Source organism: Atractosteus spatula, chromosome 8 (genome assembly GCF_055471065.1).
Source record: "Atractosteus spatula isolate fAtrSpa1 chromosome 8, fAtrSpa1.hap1, whole genome shotgun sequence".
Lineage (NCBI taxonomy): Eukaryota > Metazoa > Chordata > Actinopteri > Semionotiformes > Lepisosteidae > Atractosteus > Atractosteus spatula.
The window spans coordinates 43,011,052-43,033,653 of record NC_142713.1 but is presented as its reverse complement, the minus strand read 5'-3'; the positions used below and the strand labels follow the sequence as shown (position 1 = coordinate 43,033,653).

The 22,602-nt window shown below is 33.3% G+C and overlaps 1 protein-coding gene across 1 annotated transcript in view; it reads right to left on the bottom strand.

Moving 5' to 3' along the window:
• muc5e (mucin 5e) overlaps window positions 1-16,286 on the bottom strand; it is a gene marked incomplete at its 5' end in the record, with an annotated part of 107,096 nt that extends 90,810 nt beyond the window's left edge. Inside the window, 9 exons of the mRNA XM_088922604.1 lie at window positions 1,088-1,237; window positions 1,603-1,740; window positions 2,347-2,410; window positions 4,810-4,945; window positions 5,055-5,175; window positions 7,784-7,906; window positions 11,642-11,705; window positions 15,133-15,262; window positions 16,060-16,286. Coding sequence (XP_088778730.1) covers window positions 1,088-1,237; window positions 1,603-1,740; window positions 2,347-2,410; window positions 4,810-4,945; window positions 5,055-5,175; window positions 7,784-7,906; window positions 11,642-11,705; window positions 15,133-15,262; window positions 16,060-16,286 — 1,153 coding nt within the window. The remainder of the gene's footprint in view (window positions 1-1,087; window positions 1,238-1,602; window positions 1,741-2,346; window positions 2,411-4,809; window positions 4,946-5,054; window positions 5,176-7,783; window positions 7,907-11,641; window positions 11,706-15,132; window positions 15,263-16,059) is intronic.
• Window positions 16,287-22,602: the final 6,316 nt, after the last annotated feature.

Below are 22,602 nucleotides of genomic sequence, written 5' to 3'. Positions count from 1 at the left end.
ATAAAATAAAAAGTATATAAGACAAGAATTCCATTATATTTTAGTAATGAGATAGTCATAGATACAATATAGTTCAGGTGGGTAGCTGTGTCAGCATGTGTAGGCTGCAAAGGAACAAGTAATAGGTTTATTCCATGCTAAAAAGAGAAGAAAGAAAACACAACGTTTCAGCCGTGGAGCCTTCTTCAGGTTACTTGTTCAAAGATACTGTATGCATATTGACTGAAATGTTTATAGTACTGATGTCAATCAATTACACACATCTCAAAATCTTTTGTTTTATTCATCACACATGGGACTTAAATAAATATGCTGCTTGAAAAATCCGACCTGATAAAGTCAGCACATGTTACAATCCATTGATTTGCTTCTGCAGCATACAGAGGTATCAGAAACCAGTAGCAACCTCTTTAGGTGTATGGTGTTCTAAGTCTTATCTACCTCTGTACTATTTTTTATGTATATTTCCATCCTTTTTCTTTATTTGCTATCCTAGTGTGTTATGATCCCATTCTATTATCCTTTTATCAATATTGTTATTACTTTTCTTACTTTTAAAAACATCTATTTCTATATTATTTTCATTTGCTAACTGTTTCACCTTTCTTTTTTCATATTTTCATTATTAAACAATATATTAGGCATCTATTCAACCTAAAGTATAACCCACAAGTAACAAGAATAAATAGTATATTTTAACAAAAGGGAGGAGAGCTAATCTTGAAGAAGTTACCTGTAAAAACTATTGGTGATTATGTTAATAAATTATAGTCTGTAACACTAGATAATGTACTTGTATAACCACACATATTAGTAAGGTAAGTGTGTTAGAATGTAGTGAAAGAATCTTTCAAATTGACTCTATTTTTAAGTAGAGAATACACCAGTGAAATTTCTGTTGACCTTCCAAAAGCTGGAAACCTCTACATATACAACAGACATGTTATGTTAACATGTTATGTTTGTCCTGAATCAAATCAAATAAACTGTTACATTTTAACAATATATAAAATAATATTTGACTGGCCACAAACAGATAACTGTCCAACTAAGTTCAGTTATTCTTGCAAATGTAGGATGGTATTACCATTTGGTGTATTGGTGCAAATCGTTGGTATCTTGTCTTCACAGGTTCCTGCCACCCAGGAATTCGCAAATTCATCAGCTGAATTCTCAATAATATGATTGCTTGCAGTAAATTCATTTTTAATGTCATCATCATAGTTCCCACATAGACCTGATAAAATAAACATGCAAGAATAGAAATATAAGTCTTCATATCTTAAACTAGCAGCAGATACAACATTTATTATATGTTTAACATGTATTTGTAATGTATTTATTACAATATGGGTTAGATTTTGGTAAAATGTTAATGAAGTGTGTCTTTATTTGTGTTGTTAAAAGACTGAGAAGACATTTCTTAGTGATGGTAGTGTCTTTATATCTGCAGGAAAGGAAATGTTCTTTTTTACTGAACATACTCAGAAATTAATTTTTAAATAATTTAGTTTCATGAAATAAAAAACAGAGCTCTTAGGACAATCATTTGACATATTTGATTCTCTTTAATGTTCTATATGCAGTATGTATATTTCATACCATTCGTTGTCCCTTTGAGTTTTTCAGGTAATGTTAGGTACAGCTGCATTAAAGGAGACACCTGAATTTGCATCTTCAACCCGAAAGATGTCTCTACTTGAATGTACATTGAAGACTGTCGGAAAGTTCTCAGATGTTCTAAGACATATGTAAATATATATATATATTATGCACAGATCAATAAAACATTCCAAACAGAAGATCAAAATTTTAAAACATTGATAATACACATTTACCGATTAAAGCAAACTGACTAGGTATTCCTTATCATTAACATAATATGTTCTCGAAATATCAATGAGTCTTAAAGGCCATTTTCCTTCCTTCAAATTTCAGGTGTATTTGTATTGACTGATGGTTTAAACAAAATGGACAAACATTTCAGATTTCACCACAGAAAGCTGTTTCTGCATTAATAAAAAAGTGAAAAGAAAGGAGCAATAAAATTGTCTAATGTTTTTGTACAGCAGAATAATAATAATCATTAGTTTTAATAAAATATAATGAATCCATGAAATATTGGAGGACTGTTAGTACTTTTTCTCACTGTAAAGTGCTTTGTTAAAAAAGTTTTAAAGGCAATAAATAATATAAAGTTTGTTATTATTTATACTCCACAAACTCTATTACAATGTAGTAAAACTCAAGAAAATTCCTACAATAAATGGTCGTAGACTGTGTATCAGAAACTCTGATTTATTGAAATATTAACCATATTATATCATTGTGCTATTGTAAACTCACCTGATTTGTAAAATTCATATTTTTCAAGATTGTTCTTGTCTGATATGGAGAATTCATAGAGTTCCTGCAATTTTGAAGAATTTTGAAGTATCAAGTAAATCTTTCAGAAATGTATGTGGTGTAGGTTAACACTGTACCAATATTTATGTCAACTACACTATGGATGTAACAACACAATAGTCAGATTGTTAAAAATAGTATAGATTAGTGTTTTTTGGTACCTTGTTGTACTGTTCTTAAATCCGGAATTAGCCAGGCACTAAAACTTTTCTAAAAAAGTTTTCTAAAAAAGTTTTAGAACTAATAGCAATTAATGAGATTTGTAATCATTAATTTAAATAATGTGAATAGTCACATGCAACAAAAGTGGTAATGTCCTTCTGTATTTGTGTATGGAAATAAAATTATTTAGATTTGTGTACGAGATTAGATATTCATGACTGTAGCTGCTGTTCAATATACAGTAGACATATACAGACATATACTGTACATTGTTTCTCATACTGTACATACAGTATATGCATAAAATCTTAATAATATACATACATGCAATACATATTTATAAAAAGGCAGTAACATGCTATTGGTTACAATACTTATTTATTGCAATTGCAATGCTTCTCAGTACAGACTTGTATCAATAATTTAAAAAAATCTTACCTTGTTAATTTCAAGTTTAACACTGCTTAAATAGATTTGTTTTTTAGAAAACTCAACAGCAAGAGTCCAATTAAACCCCTGTAAGTGAATAGAATATAAAAAATTTAAAATAATATCTTATATTTGATTGTTGTTTTTATCAGTGTCATTGTGACTGAGAGTAAGGCCTAAAAGTTTAATCAAACATTCAAATTCCAGCACAGAAATATATAAACAAAGCACCATCAAATCTTAAAATAGAAACATACAGTATACAGTACCCTCATCACTGTAATCTAAATTCCAGTGCATTGAAATGTATTCAACAATAATGCAGTAATTTGTATTGACCTGTTCTTTATTACTTATTTTTATATTTTTACATTGGTGTTGATGTGTTTATTTATTGCTTAACTATTGCTATAGTGTTTAACTGCATGCTTTCAAAAGGTGCCCTTGGCACCTTCAGTCCATTTCCTGAAACATTGAGATTTTGAGCAGATTTATCTCCAATCCTATTCATATTTTAAACTAAAGCAAATTCAATAAGATACTACACATAAAATACAAATAGTACTTCATTAAGTGGAACTAAAACTCCATGTTTAAAGTGTTGTGCACCTTTCTAATGATGTAGAACTTAAAAGTGAGATTTGAGGAAAAGAATCATCTTAACTTTGCTGCTTAGCAATAAAAAGGACATCTGCAAACCAAAAAAAATGGTAAGAAATCCTCCATTCATCACGCAAATGTAGATACCCTGAATAATTTTGTACCAATAGCCTATTCTTCTAAACTGCATGATATTATACCCTGCTGAATAGTGTAGGAAATTAAGACTTTCTTCTGAATAGTACTAGAGCATTATGTTATGATGGCTAAGCACCCCTGGTGGAAGCCACAGTCTTAAATGGTCATTGACTGCAGACCTTGTTAATATACTATCTATATTACTGGAGTAATATACTTTCTCCAAGATTATGGATTACAGAATCACTGAAATTCAAAATAACTGGAACAAAAGAGGATTAAAAGAAGAAGAAATCAAAGCCTGTTGTTGTTCAGCAGGATTCAACAAAGGGCCTCATGGTGTTTAGTGTTTAATAAGATTTACTTTACCAGCAAACACCAAAGACATGCCAAAGATTGGTGTCAAGAGGCATACTGTAGTTTTTGATCTATGAGAGAAGTAGCATGATTAATGGTGCCATAGTGAAGGGAACAATCCAAGATGGAAATCTGACTGTTAATGCTAGGAAGAGAAGAGTTATTAGGTGTGGATAAGTCAATTATCTAATGCTTTTCTTCAGAAAATGTGCAAGTAGCAGCTTCTAAGGGCCAATGTGCTATACAGATGAAGGAGGAGAATCAAGGGGACTGTTTAGAAAACCTCTGTGAACATCCGTCATTAAACAAGTCTATCAAACGTTTGAAGTGTGAGATAAAGAAGAGTAACTTGATGGTCGAGATGAGGATTGGACACAGGTCAGATCCTGGTCTGAGAGAATAAAGTGTGGGGGGGGGGGGGGCAGCAGTGGCTGACATTCAAGGAACATGGACCTCCAAAAAAATGTTGATTTTGGGCCACATACTATATTGCACCATCAATTAGCTGTTTGGAAAAGAGGATTGAACAGAACCAGAAGGAGTAGGATGATCATGTAAAGGTAGGAATAAAAGGGGATGATTAGAAATCCATGTACAAAACTTGATTTTTCATGTTCGACGTTATGTAAAAACATCCTGTAATATACATTCAAATATAAATTCAATATTATGTTGATTTCTATAAAGCTTAAAAAAATGGGAAATAATTTTAACTACCTGAGCAACAAAATATTGGCATGTTCCTGGAATTCTGTAGTCTTTGCCATCAAATGTAGTCACGAATATGCCCTCAATTTTACATCTTGAAGGGCAATTTTTCTGAGAGCAATCCCATTTCCCATCTTTGCAAACACTGTAAAGAAACAATATCTAATCATTTAAAAAGGTAAACGGAGAAATATAACAGATGTTAAAAACAGATGTGCACCATTTCAATTCTTTAGTTCCTATATGAAACTCACCATTTCTGGCACTTTGTTGCAAGGTTGTAACCAGCTTGATACACCTTTCCAGCAAATACACAAGGACAGTCTTCCAGTTTCACACACTGGTTTTTTCCTACATGATCATTAAGGACTTTGCCTATAATGTTAATAATACAAATTACAACATTATAATCACAAATAATGTTTTGATACATGTAACTACTGTAAAAGGATCACTGGAAAGAGTTCAAAGTGACCAATTCCACATGCTACAGGAAAGTCATACACATACAGGTTAAATTGAAGTGACTCTTTAGGCTTTAAATGAGGAGGATAGTACACAAATTGATTCAGGTTTTTACAATCTTTTGTAAAGTACAGACAAAGATAGCCCAATAGACTACTTCAGCTACAAGCAGCTAAATAAGCAAAAAATAAAACGGCTCCTTCTCATTCGTTATACTGTAGTTTCTGCATTCTTAAAATAACCCCGTTAAACAGGTGTGCCCAAAATCTGAACATCAATGTCACAGATGCTTGTTTGATTTTGTATCCAGCTGATTTAATTATTTACACAATCACAGATAACTGATTAGTCTGACTATTGGAAAGTTTGAGCAAAAAAGATGTGGTTAAACTGCAAATGTCATTACAGTCAAACGTAATCCTGTAATCCTCATACTAAAATATTTTACTAACAATTTGTATAGATCATTCATTTACATAACCTTGTTCCCCCAAACTCCTTCCTCACCAACTCACATGGATTTGGCCTGGTACAAATCAACCACTGAAATCATATGCCCACGTTGTGGCAGTATGTTACTTTATATTTCTAACATAGAGGAAATTAATTGCTGAATTAATTATATTTGACTTAGAACATAAATGCAAAGACACTTAAGAAGTAAAGAAGGAAACCAAACAAATCAGAAAAACAATCAAATTTTACTTAAGAGTACTACCACAAATTGTCCAAATCTAACCAATTTATTTCCCCATAGTTCTGGTGATGATTTTGCAGCTGGGCTGGTGGTTGGCACAGGATTTGAGATTAGAAAAAGCAAAGCACTGAGGGAGAGTCAGAGATGTTTGCTGAGTTTGCTACAGTAGATCTAGCACAGAATGTGAAGGTAAGGAAATATATACACTGCCAGGAGTCTTTGTCGACATTGATTTAATTAAATGTTGTTATTTATATAATGTGGTAAAAAACTGATAAAAGAAAGTATTGCAAGTGAAGTAAGAGAAGTGGGGATGTTTTCTGTCCAATTAGACACAACCACAGACATAAACTCAAAACACCCTCAAATCTGTTACAGATTGCATTCATAAGAAACAATACAGGTTATAAGATTGAAAATCCTCATCTGGGGAATACTTTCTTCAGTAATTAATGCAGACCTTCAACTTTTAAAACATCAACAAAACAAAATGCAGTTTCATTCAGTTTATGATGCAGTAAATATGCAAGCTATACACATGTATTTTTTTCTGGTGTTAGTGGCACAGAATGAAAAGGGTGGGTGTTAGGGCATGAGAGTTGTATGGATGTTCAATTTCATTGATGGTCCTGTGACAACCTCTGCGTTTCCTGTCCTGATCAAAGGCCCTCTTAGCACAGATGGCAGGCAATTACCACATCATTCAGGGATAAAACTGGGAGATGTTTAAGAAGTTTTGTGCCTTTAATTGAGGTGGGAGTAGTGGAAGGATGTTTTGGAACAGTGCGTCAGTACACCTGATCATCTGCGTATTGCCATTTCCTAAAGGAGCCTTTGCAACTAGTTCTCCTCACACAAAGTATCAGAAGGAGATATTCACTCCTTGTGGGAAGAATCAAGAGCCTTTGTTAAGAAGGCTTGAAAAAGCTCCAGTCACACAGAACTGGAATCTTTAGGAAGAAGGAACGGTTGTGGAACGGATCACAGCATTGGACCCAGTAGATGACTGACACCAGGCACTCTACAAATAGCAGCTGAGAAAGGCTCCAGCATCATCTTCCTCTACCCCTACCTGAGATTGGACACATTGAAATTAAGGTGGGGGTACGCATAAGGGACCATGTTGTTCGGGACAGTCACAACTACAGTAGCAGTGAGATATGACAGAGAAGATGAATTAGAGCTACCAAAGGCACTTGAGACAGAACTGTTGGACTGCATTATTTTGGTATATTTATTTGGTAATTGAGGTCCAGTGGGATATTGTCTGTTTTGGAATGTGTGTCCTTTAGAGTTGTTTTTTTAATATGTGCTCTGGATGTTGAGTAGACAGTGTTGAATGTTGTTAACCATCTAGAAAATAAAAATAGCACTAAATGTACTAGTGTCTGTTGCTGATCTGTACATGCAGTGGTGATTGTGGGAGATGATTGAACATGTGACTTGGGTGTGATTGACTAGCACCCTTTATAATTGCTAAGTGGACTAGTCGTGACCAAAGCTCTTTTTTGAGGGGTCACCTATTCATGACATTAGCAGACAATACAGGAGTTGTGACTACAAGTGCATCATTATTCATTCTTATAACTGATGTTGCAGTGTTTATTCTGTAGTTGTATAAACATACAGTATGTGAGTGTGTATCAAAGCTCTCAGACTACTACTACTTTTGATAAAGGATACTGTTGTACTGTTGATAAAATGGTACTATTGGCCAAAGGATCTAAAACTGAGAAAGGTTGTTCTCAAAACTTTGTGACATTGACCAAGATTCAAGAAAATATGAGACCAATCCTGTAGTATTAATACAAAACACCTTACCAGTTGGGCATGTACAAGTCTTTGTATATGGTACATTAGATGGTGTCCTTGGGTTAGAACAAGTTTCCATGAAGGCTTTTCCAGATTTGATGAATATTAGATCTCCAGGACAAGTTGGTTCACCTGTATTTAAGAACAAAAAGCAAAGGTTTTATATTGTTACTCAGATATCTTAAGAGAGACCTATACTGTCCAACAAGATCTATGTACAAGGACTCTTCAAAACTGGGTAATGATAAAATCAAGAAAATGACCCCTGTAAATAAATATTTATGATGGATTAAATAGAGTTACTTGTTTATCCTACAGGGATAGCTTATGAGCCTTATTTTTTCTCAGCTATAAAATGTTCTTCTACAATGTTACAATCTTGTATATAACATTCATTTTATTAATTAAATATCTTTTTAGACATCTGCTGAAACGTAGATACAATAGCTGTACCTTCTTTAGGCACAGTGGTGAAAGAAAAAAGAGCGAGTGAGAATAGGTGCATCAGGTAAGAGTGTCTAGACAAATGGAGATTTAGAGGAGAGGTATGAAAAACCGATGTCTGTAAATTAATGGAGAGGTTCTAAAAATAATTTTGTGTATTATTGAGAGAAGGGGGCATGTGATCCAGGTGTATGGATTATCTTGGCTTCTGATGTCTTTCAGTACAAAGACAAGAAGATGAATGTAATCATGTCCGGGAGAGGTTATATGGTGAACTATTAGCTTGGAAATATCTTTGTTCCTCACTGTTCTGACATGTTTTTGAAACAATTGGCCAGTTCTGCCTATGCACAGTAAATGGCAGTACATTTTATGCAACAGATGCATGGCTAGAAACCTATGAAGCTCTCTGGGTAATCTTGAAATAGTTAGAGGTGCATCTTATACAGTATATACTGTGTGTGTGTGTGTGTGTGACACTGCCTGGCATGTATAATGGCTTCTGTTTTTTTATTCTAATTTCCAGTTTTGAAATAACCTCTGTTTAATCTCAATAATCTAAAGAGAAATCTCAATTTATAGGGCAAGTCAGAATACATAGTCTTTAAAACCTAATTATCCTATTTATAAATGAACCATATGAAGCTACTGTACATGTTTTAGATCTACAGCACCATTTTACCCCAAAAATTATAAAACTAATCAACATATTTTTGAGACACTACAACAAACAACACTTTGTAGATATTAGTACATATTCCTTCTATTAGAACGGAACATTGCGTCAGATCCCACACAGAATGGACACTCAATATGATTGGGTAAAATATATAATGCTTCTGCAATCTCCATTTACTAGTCTTTCTCCTGCAGACATGCCTTTACAGAAAATGTCCATGTCCCACACACACTGAGCTAAGAGATGGTTCTGGAGATACCAATCCTACCATTCATTGAACCTGTCTTGACTTTTACTTTGCTCTCCCTTTAGGGTATTAGGACAGATTGCATAATTACATTTCTGATTGTTTTTTATAAAAGGAACCACCTGAAATGTCCACTCTGCAAATCATCAATACTCTCATTTTGTAAGACCTATTTTGCTTAATCTTAATGTTCCTCTAGTTTGGATTGCAATTAAAAGTCTGGTCTTTTAATATAGACTACAGAATATACAGTATTTCTGCATAATAGTCTTCCCCTTAGACACTATGTATTGTGTTTTGTATAATTACAACTTCTGGAAATCTCAGAAGACAAGGGATGTCTAAGGTGACCATATTACTGTTTGGTTTAGGGCTCAGAGGTGCCTGTGAGATGGTGTTCAAAACCCAGTAGGGGACAATTCACCGCACACTGAGTTCTTGAGGATGTCTAATGATATATTTAGCCAAATGTTTGTTCATACTGTTAGAGCTATTGGTGGCTAGTGTTTGTAAAAGTATAGGTCAAGTGTGTAACACCTAGCAGTGTAAACATTTTCACTTTTCCACTTTTAAAGCAGATGGGATGTGTGCTGAGATGTAGTGGGTCCAGATCCTGCGATCAAAAGCAATCATAGTTTATCTTGATTTACCTTAGATAATTAAGTCTGTGTAAATTATTAAGTGTCAATCAGCAGTCTGGAAAGACACCATATAAGATCACATCATGACCAGAGGAGAGAGGAGGAAAAGAAGGTCAAACCACAAGAGAAAGGAGGGGTGGAGTTCGAACTTGTAGCTTGCTCCAGGCAAAACCCAAGTGGAGTCTTTTGAACCCTGCTAGGGAGAGCTTCTGTGTTTTCGAGAACTTATATTTCCTAAGTCAATAATATTTTTGGTAAAGATGTCCTTTCCTGCCTCAGTGTGCATTTTTAAAATAAGAAGATAGGCTCCCATTTGTTTTGTGGCATCCAGGTATGCAGAGAGAGATTTAACTGCAGGTTGTATTGCAATCTATTTTTTTTAGAAGGCAGCTTATCTCTAATTAACCCAGAAAACCACTGTCTGGAGGTTTCTGGGTGATTAGAACCTTAGGCCTCTGGAACACCTTATTTTTAAATTTGTAAATACAGTAACTTGTGTGTTGTTTGTTTATGTTTTATGCAGTGTAATGTTTGTATTGTCATTGTTAATAAATATGTTTTTAACCAAGATTATTACTCTTTTCACCAAACCTGTGCCCGAGAACAAAGATATCACATGCCTCTAACTATACCAACTGCTATTTTATTATTTTTTAACTGTTAATTTTATTATTTATTAACTGTTTATTTTATTATTGACTAATCCGCTCAGTCATTTCCTGGTATTTTCCATTTTCATAACCACCCATTTTTAACAATATCTATCCACAGTACATTCTGTTCACAAAGAAAACAACAATACTTTTGGAGCATGGATGATAAAAGTAATGTTCCTTGTATACTGTACATTGCGGGAAATTTTGTATTGACACTTTGACCAGTTAAAGAATATCGTTACATTTTGAATGCTGTTCTTAACTTAGAAGGATTATTGGACAGACATCTGTGTTACGCACCATAGCTGTGTATGTTAAAGGATTTTTAAAGGTATTTTAAAAATACGGTATGAAATTATTTCCATGTCTGATTTACTTGACAGAAAGGGTACAGTTTATATTTTTGGTGATTAAATTAAAGGGAATGTAATGGAAAAATTCATTACTCACCACACCCTGTGTATGTATTAAAATATAGATTTTCCTTGATACAATTTTGTGTTAATTCTTCATAAACTGAACATTCAAATTTGGTTTTGTTTTTGTAGCCACAAGCATTGTTTGCACAAAGATCAATAAAGGTGTCATAGTTATCCACACAATCCATGAAATATTCTGATATAACTTCTTGACAATGCTGACAAAAAGATAAAAGAAATGGTGAAAATGTAACATCAACGTAATTGACAGAAAATCATTAGACCCAGGTGCTCATATGCTGGAGCAGACTTGCAATGTAATGTGATGGAAATACAGGTCTTAACTACCCTATACTTATATCTTCCCCAAGTTGTAAAAGAGCATTCTACCTATACTGAGTTATAAATAGCCTTTATCATCGTTGTTTTACTTTCTTTGTTACTGTATTCTTTTTTGTTCTTACAGTAGGGTTTCCAGTCATAAACCTTTTGCTGTGTTAAATCATTTTAACGTGTGGATTAATTGCCCTGTACTTCTGATTGTTTTCTGTGAATTAAAAAATCAAGAAATTAAATTATTAAAAAATATTTACCTCCTTGTCACAGTCTGTGTTTTCATCCTTGGTTTCACATTGATCTCCATGAGAAATCTGATATTCAGAAATCAATTTCTTGCTGTCATCTAATTTGGAAAATATATTTCTTATTACATTAGAATGCAAAAGCAAAGCATATAACAGTGGCTAAAATGTGGTGATGGCTTTGGAAAAAAAGGTCTTACCTGGAAGATCATAGCTGCCACACAAACCAACTGACTCCTTACGACGTTCTTCATCTAGTTCCAACTGTCACAGTTAGAAAAACAATCTTTAAACATTATGTTACAAATATAATGCATATTAATTTTAATTGCATGCACAGTCATATATAAAATATATATTCTATTTGTAACATGAAAGGCTGTTTTAAATTAAACCCAAAGATTGTTGTGTAGGAAAGGAATAGTATTCTAATGCATTCTTCCTCCATCCCCCCAAGATTCACTGTGTGAGGGGGTCCTAGCCTCCTCACTCGATGGCCTAGGGGATGCCCCTCAGCCATTCTTAAATACTTTTTATTCTTGGGTGTTGTTTGTCCTTGTGAAATAGTTATTTGGATAATTATGTACAGTAGTCAGCATGGCATGTGACAATCAGATTTGTTGGAGAGAGCATGTTGTGTGTTTTACTGTGATAAGTGCAGTACAGTATGTGTTTTGGTTAAAAAACAATCTGAATGAAGAAGACAACTAGAATCTGGAAAGGACTATATTACTGTACAACCTAAATGGTATGAGCTGCTATAATTTAGAGACATATCACTGAAATGTTCCATAAGCACTTGCAACAGCACAGCATTCAAAATTAAACATCATCACTTTTAATGAAATTAAAGACCACAATTCTGAAAGTGGAAGAGCAAAAATAAAATCGAATATATTGAGACAAAAGATATATGGGGCTTTATTTTGCCTTGAGTGAATTGACATGACAACAACCTGCTTATTAAAATTTCTGGACCCCTGATGGGGGGGTCCCCTCACGAAAAACACTAAATTAAAAGATGGACAAATTTTCCTAGTTCTCTTCAGTTCCTCTTGAGTTATCTTCAGTTTTCCTAGTTCCTTCATGTCTCCATAATAAAAATAGATTTTGTTTGCTTGAATCTTTTTTTAGTTCTTTGATTTCTTTTTCTACCTCTTTAGGGTACTGTGATAAACTGCATACTCAAATTTCTGAATGCATATAGGAAAGTAACCATTAATCAAATTTGCCAGAATTAAAGATCTGCAGGTAACTTTGCTCTGCAGACTTTAAAATTTCATTTGTACTGGTTTTGTGAGCTCTGTCTTTTTGGTTTAATTCTGAAACTCATAGTATTGGACTGAAAAGAAGAAAGCTGTTTCCAAAACAACCAAATCTGGGAGCTCAATGCAGGTTGAAGTTTGAAGACATGCTCATTCTCCTATTTTCCACAATCATTCATTTTGTACATGCTGGCCCAACCTGTGGTTTAGGCGAACTAGGCAACTGCCTAGGGCCCCAAGGCCACCAGAGAGACCCCTCAAAAACTGTGCAACAAAACATTTTTATTTTTAGGTACTTTCAGAAATGTGAAATAAAAATTCTGACCAGTTGCTCTTTCTGTTGCTGCTATGCTAATCTAAATTGATACAGTTTGTTATTTATAAATTATAATATTATTAGCTGTGAATGTGTTTTCAATGAAGTAAATGACTACACCGTAAGATGACAACATCAGTGCAACTGCAGCTGCTGCTATACTGAATTGTTTAATTTCAGAAAGTAGTAAATGTTGTGATGATTCATTTTATTAATCTATCATGTATTGAAACATTGCAAGTGACCTTTTACTTGCATTGCAAACTATGTTATTATGTTATTATGTTATTATAAATTATTAAATTTAAAGTATGTAGCTGCAACTGGTTAACACACATTGTCCTCCAAAAGGACGTACCTATGGGGACTGCAAAAAAGGAAGCACAGAAAAGAAAAGTAAGACAAGCGATCTCAAAACAGAGGTATGCCAGATCAAGTCACTGTAATAATGCATTTATATTTCATTTGGTTTTGAGTTGATCAGATCCATGCAAACAGTAGAAAAGCCATATTTACTACCTAGACACATAAGACTGCTTGAGGTGTTTTACTAGAAGCAAACAGATTCATGTACAGTATCATGTTATTACATTCAATTGGACATTATGTTATCTTTTTAAAATGTGTACCTATTGTTCCTGTTTGTAAGCTATTTATTATGTGTTTTTCAAAGCTATTATTAAATGACTATTTTTTTAATTAATGCATTTAATTCTTCTAAATAGCCAAATGAGCTTGGGGTGGGAGCTGATAATAGTAGTGTATGCCCAAATTTTAATCTGGAGGGGCCCCTTTCCAGAATCTTGCCTAAGACCCCCCAAAACCTAGGGGCGGCCCTTGCATACAAGAAAATCCCTTTTCAATTTCCCACATGGAGAAATAAGTGGAATTTCATTGTAGGAGACATTGTTAATAAGAATGATCTTGGTGAGATGGAAGGATGTCAGATTTGTTTATGGAACACTACGGACACCTTATTTACACATGCTTTGAGAGCTTCCAGATGTGGTTAAATTTTGGAAAGAAGTTTCTTCTTCTCAGTTCAATACTATAAACAGGGTTTTCCCTGCTCTCACCTGCAGTAATACCTTTATTAAATGATAACTCCAGCCCTGGGCTCTTGAAGCAGAAGAAACTGATCAGCTTGGCTAGTCTGACTGCAGCTTAAAAGATTTTGGTTTTGGACTAAAAGCCTTCATATTCCCTCTCCTGACATAATTGGATCCTGGCCTGTCTCAATGCTGTCTATACTGTATATAGCAGCACTCTATATACAGTAGCTACTGAAACTGGTAAATCATATATAGCAATAATTATCTGAAAATATGAATTTTTTGTTGTTTTATTTAGTTGTTGTGTTTATGAAAATTAACCAATAATCAATGTATTAAAAAAACCTGTATTGAGTTAAAGTGTTCTGCACTCAAATTGTGTTTCCAAAATTTTATTTTTGTATTTTAATTTTGAAATTTACTCATATTGACAATACATACATTTACTCATATTGACAAGATATAAAACCTTATACTAAAATTTGGATCGTCTAGTATGACTGATCAGTTTTAAAATTGTATTCAAAATCTGCCATTGGTTGCACAGAATGGATACAACAGGATTATACTTGCCTAAATTGTGCTGTGGAATGGATATGTTAAAAGTCTTTAGACTGTTTAATAGCAGCGATTGTGTGAGAAAATGACATGAACTGTCACTAACAGTGCTTAACAAGATCACAATTTTAATTACTATTTTAAAAGAAATAAGAAATAAGTAACGGCAGGCGGAGTGACGCGCTGGTTGGAGTATTCTCGGTCGCATTTAATGGCAACGTCAGCTCAAAGATTTGGTTCAAACCACCAAATGGAGACAGGTGTGCCGACAAGCGGACCCTGCTGATGTGGGATTAACGCTAGGATGAAGAATAAATAAGTAAGGTTTGCTATAATGTATTTCCATTACCATACTAGTCATACTAGCAATCCCATTACTTATGTTTTTTATCAATATGATTTAATTTACTAACACTTTTATATATCACAACAATGTTATTCAATATTTTTAAACAAAAAAAAGTATTTATAAAACAAATAATGAAAATATCATATCTTACCCAAAGTGAGCTGATATAACCACCCTCATCATACCAAAAGACTGACAGCTTTTTTGTTCTGCTCTCCAGCTGAGTGTAGATGCCATACTCATGGATATGTAGATATTTGTGATCATAAGGAAGATTAACACTATAAATGGAAACATTCAAATAATAAAATCAAATATATCAAGAAGTTTGAATAAAAAGCAAATTTATTTTTAACGTTTAATAATGATAATGTTGCTTTATTAGCCCTATACAATTTCTTGCATTAGGAATTCATCTCTTCACATACCCCAGCTTTTCTCCAGGAGACACAGACAGAGAGAGAAGCTTGGGGTCAGAGCACAAGGTCAGCCATTGTACAGTGCCCCTGGAGCAGTCAGGGTTAAGGGCCTTGCTCAGGGGCCCAATGGAGTAGGATTCCTCTGCTAGCCATGGTATTTGAACCAGCAACCTTCCAGTCACAGCTGCAGATCCTTAACCACAGAGCCACCACTCCACTCTTTTAAGTTGGGCTCTGGCTTCAGGGGTGAACTGTCCGTGTTGAATTGGGAGCCTACACATTCCCTCTCCTGGCATCTCCGGATACTGTTCTGTCTCAGCATTATTTATATTGAACTTTAAAGTGCTATGATCTACCGTTAGAGGAACAATAGCGCCTAAGAGCACTGCTGGACACACAAAACTTCGTTGAAAGGGAGGATCAATTATAAATACAAAATAATAAATTGTAAAAAATAATTGCACAGTAAACCTTCTGGGCACCCTGTCTTTATTAATCATAGTATTTTGTCTCCTGATTTAATATGGTCACTAGCCATTGCTTGTGAACACCATTGTATTTCAGGACTATATTAAATCTTAATATTATTATATGTTATGTAATTTCCACAATAATTTTCCTTCCACAAATAAAGTTAAAATATTTTAAATAGCACTTACTTTTTCCCTTCAACATTTATTTGACCTTTTTCCAAAATGGTTTCTATATTATTAAGAAAAATGATCACTTTCGCCAGAAAGCCATCCTCATCTCTTTGTATTTGTATGTCATAGTCTGTACCCTGTTTGCTGAAAGTAAACTGGCAAGTTGATTTCACGTGGAAATAGGTGCCATTGAAAGTTTGAATGATTCCACTACCAAATGTTTTGCATACATCTACAAGGAAACAAAAGTATTAATTAATTCATTACATAATATACTGTAATATACCTAATATTTCACAATGAAATTGAGCATAATAATGTGTTCCATCATAAATGAATGCTTTCTATGTAATTGCTTTCATAAATAGTAATTTAGTTTATTAACTGTTTTAATTCATACAATTTAATTTATTTTTCAGTTGATCCTCATTGATGGATAATCCTTGTTGATGGTTATTCATGATATAGTCTTATTTCATGGAATTTAAATAGTATACAATCCAGAGCAGGGTCTCCTACTCTCTTGTTGAAGAGCCTTAGTCAACAGGTTTTATATAAATCTTAAACCAAGGACTTGGGATCACATTAAAATTAATGATGAGCTCAGTTATGGAACGAGAACCTCGTCTGGAACGAGACCCATAAAACCATGTAGCTCCACATGACCAAGGTTGTAGACCGTTGATCTGTAGTCAATGGTTATTTTAAACCATTTTACATGGGAAACTGGGATTTCTGGACATTTCCTTTATCTTTCATGATTTGATTCCAGCCTGGATCCCTTGTGGGTGGAGTTTGCATATTCTCCCTGTTTTGTGTGGCTCTTGAGTGTTTCATTTCACAGTCCAAACACAAGATGTCTAGGTCACTTGGTGTCGCTAAATTGTCCCTGGTGTGTGTGTGTGAGTGAAAGTTTAATTGTTCCTTGTGATAATTACATTGAGACAAATATCATGCATTTGCTCTCTGAAGACCTGTGTTATTCACTGAAGTTATTAATATTATTTTTTCTTCATTTAAGGGAAATGTTTCATCTCAGAAGGTTTATGGATGTTTCATAATTGTTAAATATCCAGAATTTTAATCTAATTTACAGACTTCTCAGCATACAGTTAAAGTCATGATCTGTTATACAATGGTTATCAAGTAACAAGTGCATTTAAATTTTGACACAGCGATGAATATTTTTTACTTTAGACTACAAATGTAGACAATAATCCTTAAATATGTGATAATACTGGTAAGGAAAAAACTGTAAGATTGTAAGATATAACATTTGAAAGATTTATTTAATTGTCAAGATTTTTCTTGAATATATCAATTAATAAATCAATTGGTTATTTAATTTAGTTGGACAAACACTAGGGTATTTGGGGTAACCAATTGTTCCCTTTATTGGTTACTTAACACTTACCTCAGGTCTTTTGTAGGTGATTAATTTAACTTAAACCTTCAGAATGTGATTTAGGAAACCCATGTACTAGAAGATTTAATATTTCTATAAAAAATGTTAATTTTAGTAACAGTTACAAATGATGGTGATAGGTCAGTAAGGTTTAAACTGTATAAAGGTGATATACAATATATAAAAAGACCATGGAAAAGTATTAGAAATCTAAAAGACATCTAGTGTTATAATAATTAAGTTATACTTTTCACTTTCCTTAGTAAATTATTAATGCCAGTATTGTACTTATTAATGTTGGTAACATATACTCTCTATAATACTATATGAAAACATTTGTTTTCCTTTTATTCCCATTTCTGAATTCCACAATCAATTGTTGATGAGCAATCATATATTTGGGAAATTCATGTGACTTTCTAACATAATTAGAAGGCATGTGTTTAGGGTGTTATATGAAGATGTGCTGATTGGATGCTGTCTGTTATTGGCTTTATGTTGTATGAACTCACCCAACCAAATCCCATGGACTGTAACTAGTTGTTATGGCAATAAAGTATTGAACTTGAACTTGATAATTAATATATTAAAATAATTACCTGAATATACGTCACTGGCAGAAGAGGTTTTGCCTAAAGACAAGAATAAATCAATTCATATTGATGCCAAAACACATTAAAGACAAACACTCAAGCAGAAACAACAGTTCTGTCAATAGGAATGAAAATACCTCAGGATATACAGCATTATTATTTCATATGGCTGATAGGTAAATGACAATTGACAGAGTACTAAACAAAAAAAACCGCAAAAATGAACATGGTAGGAAGCAGTAATATTGTCTTCCTTATTTAATACCTTGGTTAAATTGCATTTCCTTAAATTCCTTATTAAATATCCCGTGTTCAGATAATTTAGCAGGGTGATGGCAGGTTGACAGTGTTGTGATACAAAATCAATCCATAATCTCTAATGTGAAATTATTAATAAACACCTTAATAGAACACACAGAAGAAAGCATGTAATGCCCAATGAGGAACAGTAATAGGCCATTTTGTGATGTTGTTGTAAATTTAACATATTGGTCATGAATTTATTGAACTTCACTTTTAAACACATCAAACACATCAAACATCACACATCAAAAATAATTAGTATTTCTGTTTAGAGACATCAAACTGATTTAATCAAAGAACATGCAAAAGAAGACTGATAGATTAGAGCATCACAAGATGTACTGCAATGTTGTGCTGGTGCAGACACCTTATTCATACACTGTAGAATATAAAAAAGCACACACTGAAGTTTCGTAATCTAAATTCTTAAAATACATCACAACAAAGTTAAATTCAAAATTAATCTTAATATTTAAGACATTATTCAATAACTTATGTTTTTATTACTTGGCAAGTTATGTTTAAATCATTTTAATTTATCCTCTAAGGTGACATACAGTACAGTACCTGACAGCAGAAATAGCACAGCCACAAGGGTTAGCTCTGAAAGCAGCTTCATCTTCTTAGATGAACAACACTGACAAAGCCATCAGTTGTTAGCAGTCAAATGAAGCACTGTAACACTCTTATATTCTGATTGTCACCTGTTTTAAATAATATGAGGAAGCAAGATTGGTAGACAATAGACTTATCACATCACATCAAAGTGCATTTTACTTACAGACACACCTTTACAAAAAAAACAAAAATTTGAATAACAAAAAAACAATAATTTAGTTGCTACAAACAAAAGGAAGACATTTTAGCCAAAGCACACTTCAGCAATTGTCATGTAGGTGTTAACTTTAACATTATAACCATTTCATACCATTTTTAAGTATAATAAAATAGATATCTTAAATCAAATCATACTTACGGATGCAGTAGATACTACCAATACATTTCTTCATAATAGATTCTTACTGAAAGTGATATTTGTGTGCATTGTTAAGTTACCTATGGGAAGATGTAGAAATATAAGTTTTAGAAGTTGCAACCAGGTTCTATAGAGTTTGAATCATATAGGAAGTTCACATGGTTCTGAGAACCAGGTAAGAGGTACTGTTATCATTTTCAATGGTCTCATGGCTTTTGTAATGATCATCTGTTCTTTGTTTTGCTTTTTGTGACACATCAAAGACCAATTCTTGACAGGGATCAAATAAATCGGGTGTCACTTGATTCTCATCTCATTTTAGATTTATATGACTCATCATTGAATGTTCTTTTCCTAATTGATTCTGATTTTCTGTCTGGTTTAATTTACTTCTCCAGAACACTCAAATTAATACTCAGATTAAGTATGTTATTATTATTATTGTTATTGTTATTGTTATTGTTATTGTTATTATATGGTATTAGCATATGTAACATTTCCAATTTTAATATTCATTCATGTTTAGTCTTCAGAAATTTCATATGTAATCCATCATTACATTAGACAAATTGTTTATAATTAAAAGCACATGATTCAAAAATTACAAACAACACATTTTTATGTTCCCTTTTTGTCTGAGGGAGATCCTGAAATACTTTTTGATTTTCTTATGTGCAGGTTTGTTTGTATTATCTTTTGTTGAATGTTGTGATATGCACTTTATTTTTTATGTTTCTTTGTATTTTTTTCTTCCTGTAATATTCCTGTATATCTCCTTTTTCCACTTATACTTTTTTTAATTAATGATAAATAAATGAAGCGTGAATTTCCTTGTGTTCTGTGAGCACACCTTTTTTTAGTTATTTAATTATCTACAAATATAGACCAGGAAATCCTGCATCCTGTACCATGTTTTATTTTTCCTTTTACACTAACAAAACAAAAAAAGTTAAGCTGACCAAAACTATAGCTATGGTTTTGTTCTTAACTTCACTACAGAGCACTACCACCAACAAAATCTTTACAATACAATCTACTTTAAAACTTTATTTTAAGTTTGTGCTTCAAAAAACAAAAGTGCTATGCAGTATATACAGTATTTCCCTGACATGTTGTGTTGTAAATCTACAGTATATTAAATATTTAAGTATACCAAGTTTTGGTTTAACCTGCTTGGTTAAGAGGACGAAGAGACTTGGATGAAAATACTTGGACCCCCCTTCAGAGACTGGACTTAACCAAGAGATAGCTGGAAGGTGGAGATGGGATGGAGGAGGAGTGCATGCAAAATGTAAAAAGAGGTGTTTGAGAGAGATCCTTCTTTAAACAAACACTTAAAAATATTCACTAAAAGGAGTGATACATATCTACCGTATTTGTGCTGCAAGAGTTAACCACCTACTAATACAAGCTCCATGGATGTAACTTGTTCTTCCATTTTATTCTTCTCCCCTCTCTCTGTTGTCATTTTAACTATTGCAACAAATTTTGGTGGCAGTGGTCTTAGGAAGGACAGGTTGGGGAGACAAGTTGACTTGCTGACCATTTTACTGCCTTTATCATCACACCAGGGCTAGTCACAGAGCAAGTAAAGTTAAGAAGGTAGAAAAAGCAGCCATCCTCTGGATGAGGACTGTTCCTTGGTGAAATGGAGGAAAATTGCAGGAAAGGGTGAACCTGAGGTAAAAGAGGAGAGGTCATGGAGACAGTCCAACACCAAGGAATGCAGACTGCTGCACAGCTCCTGCCTCCTCCCCTCAAGTCCCTAGTCTCTGAGGGAAACTTTGAAATTCTGGAGTTGAACTAATTGTAAACTGAAGAGGTCAGTGGTGCTGTACATAAATAAATAAATGTCATCTCCATGTTTTCAAGTATTTCAATTAACAACATTTACAATAAATATGACTTTACCATATACAATTCTGATAAAATTACATTATAGTATTTTTTTTATAAACTATAGTTTTTATATTTTGTATAAGCAATGCAAAATTTCCAGTCGTTCTAATTTTCTTTTATATGATGCCTGTTTCATTGGAGTTGTTAATAAATCTGGAGAGCACTGTAAATTCAAGTAAATAATTGCCAATAATATTATCACTTATTTTTATCATACATTTGTTAGAACACTATAGAGTTAAGAACGAATAAGATTGAAAACAATTCCCATTTAATTAATTGCATCCTATAAACCTTTATTCACCTAACAGATTTTGATTAATTATTATACAGCTTATATTGCTTTATTATTTTCTATTGAAAACCACTGTCTTTCAACCTTCAAACTTTCTTTCAACCTTCCTGCCATCATGTTGAATATATTTCAACAGTTTGGGGCAAAATGGGAAGTAACCTGAGTGTGCATTTGCAGATTTCATGGTTTATACAGTATGGGATAAGAAGCACTTGAAGATAGTGAGGATCCTGGCAGCAGCACTAGTATCTTGTAGCCTGATCTTGTAAAATCTCAGAAGTTAAGGCTGGGAATGCTCTGTAGGGTGACCTCTTAGGAAAACCTGGTTGCTGTTGCAAGTAGTGTTGATTAGTCAGTAGATGGCACTCTTTTTACTCTACACTAGAATTTCCAAGAAAACAATGCCTCAGTATGGTGGGGCTCTGTTCTGTACAAGGTGTCAATTTGATTTTAATAGATTCAACACAATTCCAAATACTTTATTCATCCCTAAGGGGAGTAATTTAAACTGCATGGAGTGCATATACAACATGTTCTAAATAAAACTAGAAAACAAAAAAATAGTAACAACATGTCTAAGAAAAAAAAACATTAACAGCAAAAGTCCAATGAAATGATTACAAATGTAAAGTGTAATTTTGCATTGTAAGGACTCTGTCCTATACTGCAAAATAAAATAATAGTGAATTCTTTATACATTTAAGAAACTATTTATGTACATGTACATTTGTAGAGATGTCACTATATTAAAGTGATCATTATTGATAAAGGTTCTTTGCAGTCATTGTTTATGAGCCTGCTGGCCTTTGGAACAAAGCTAAATTTTGTAGACACACTATAGACAACGAAAACGTCTATCTAAAGGCAATAGATCATAAAACTGATGAAGAATATGAGATAATTCTTCTGTCACGATTGTCATCCCTCCTCTAGATATTTCTAGATATTTTCATTTCTAAGTTTCTTTACATAACAATGATTTACTCTGCCTAGTTTACTTTATTAAAACTTGTCAGATAGCCTTTTCCAAGAAGTGTGTATGTTTACAACACGGAAATCTTTTGGGGTGTGTCTTATTATTCTCATC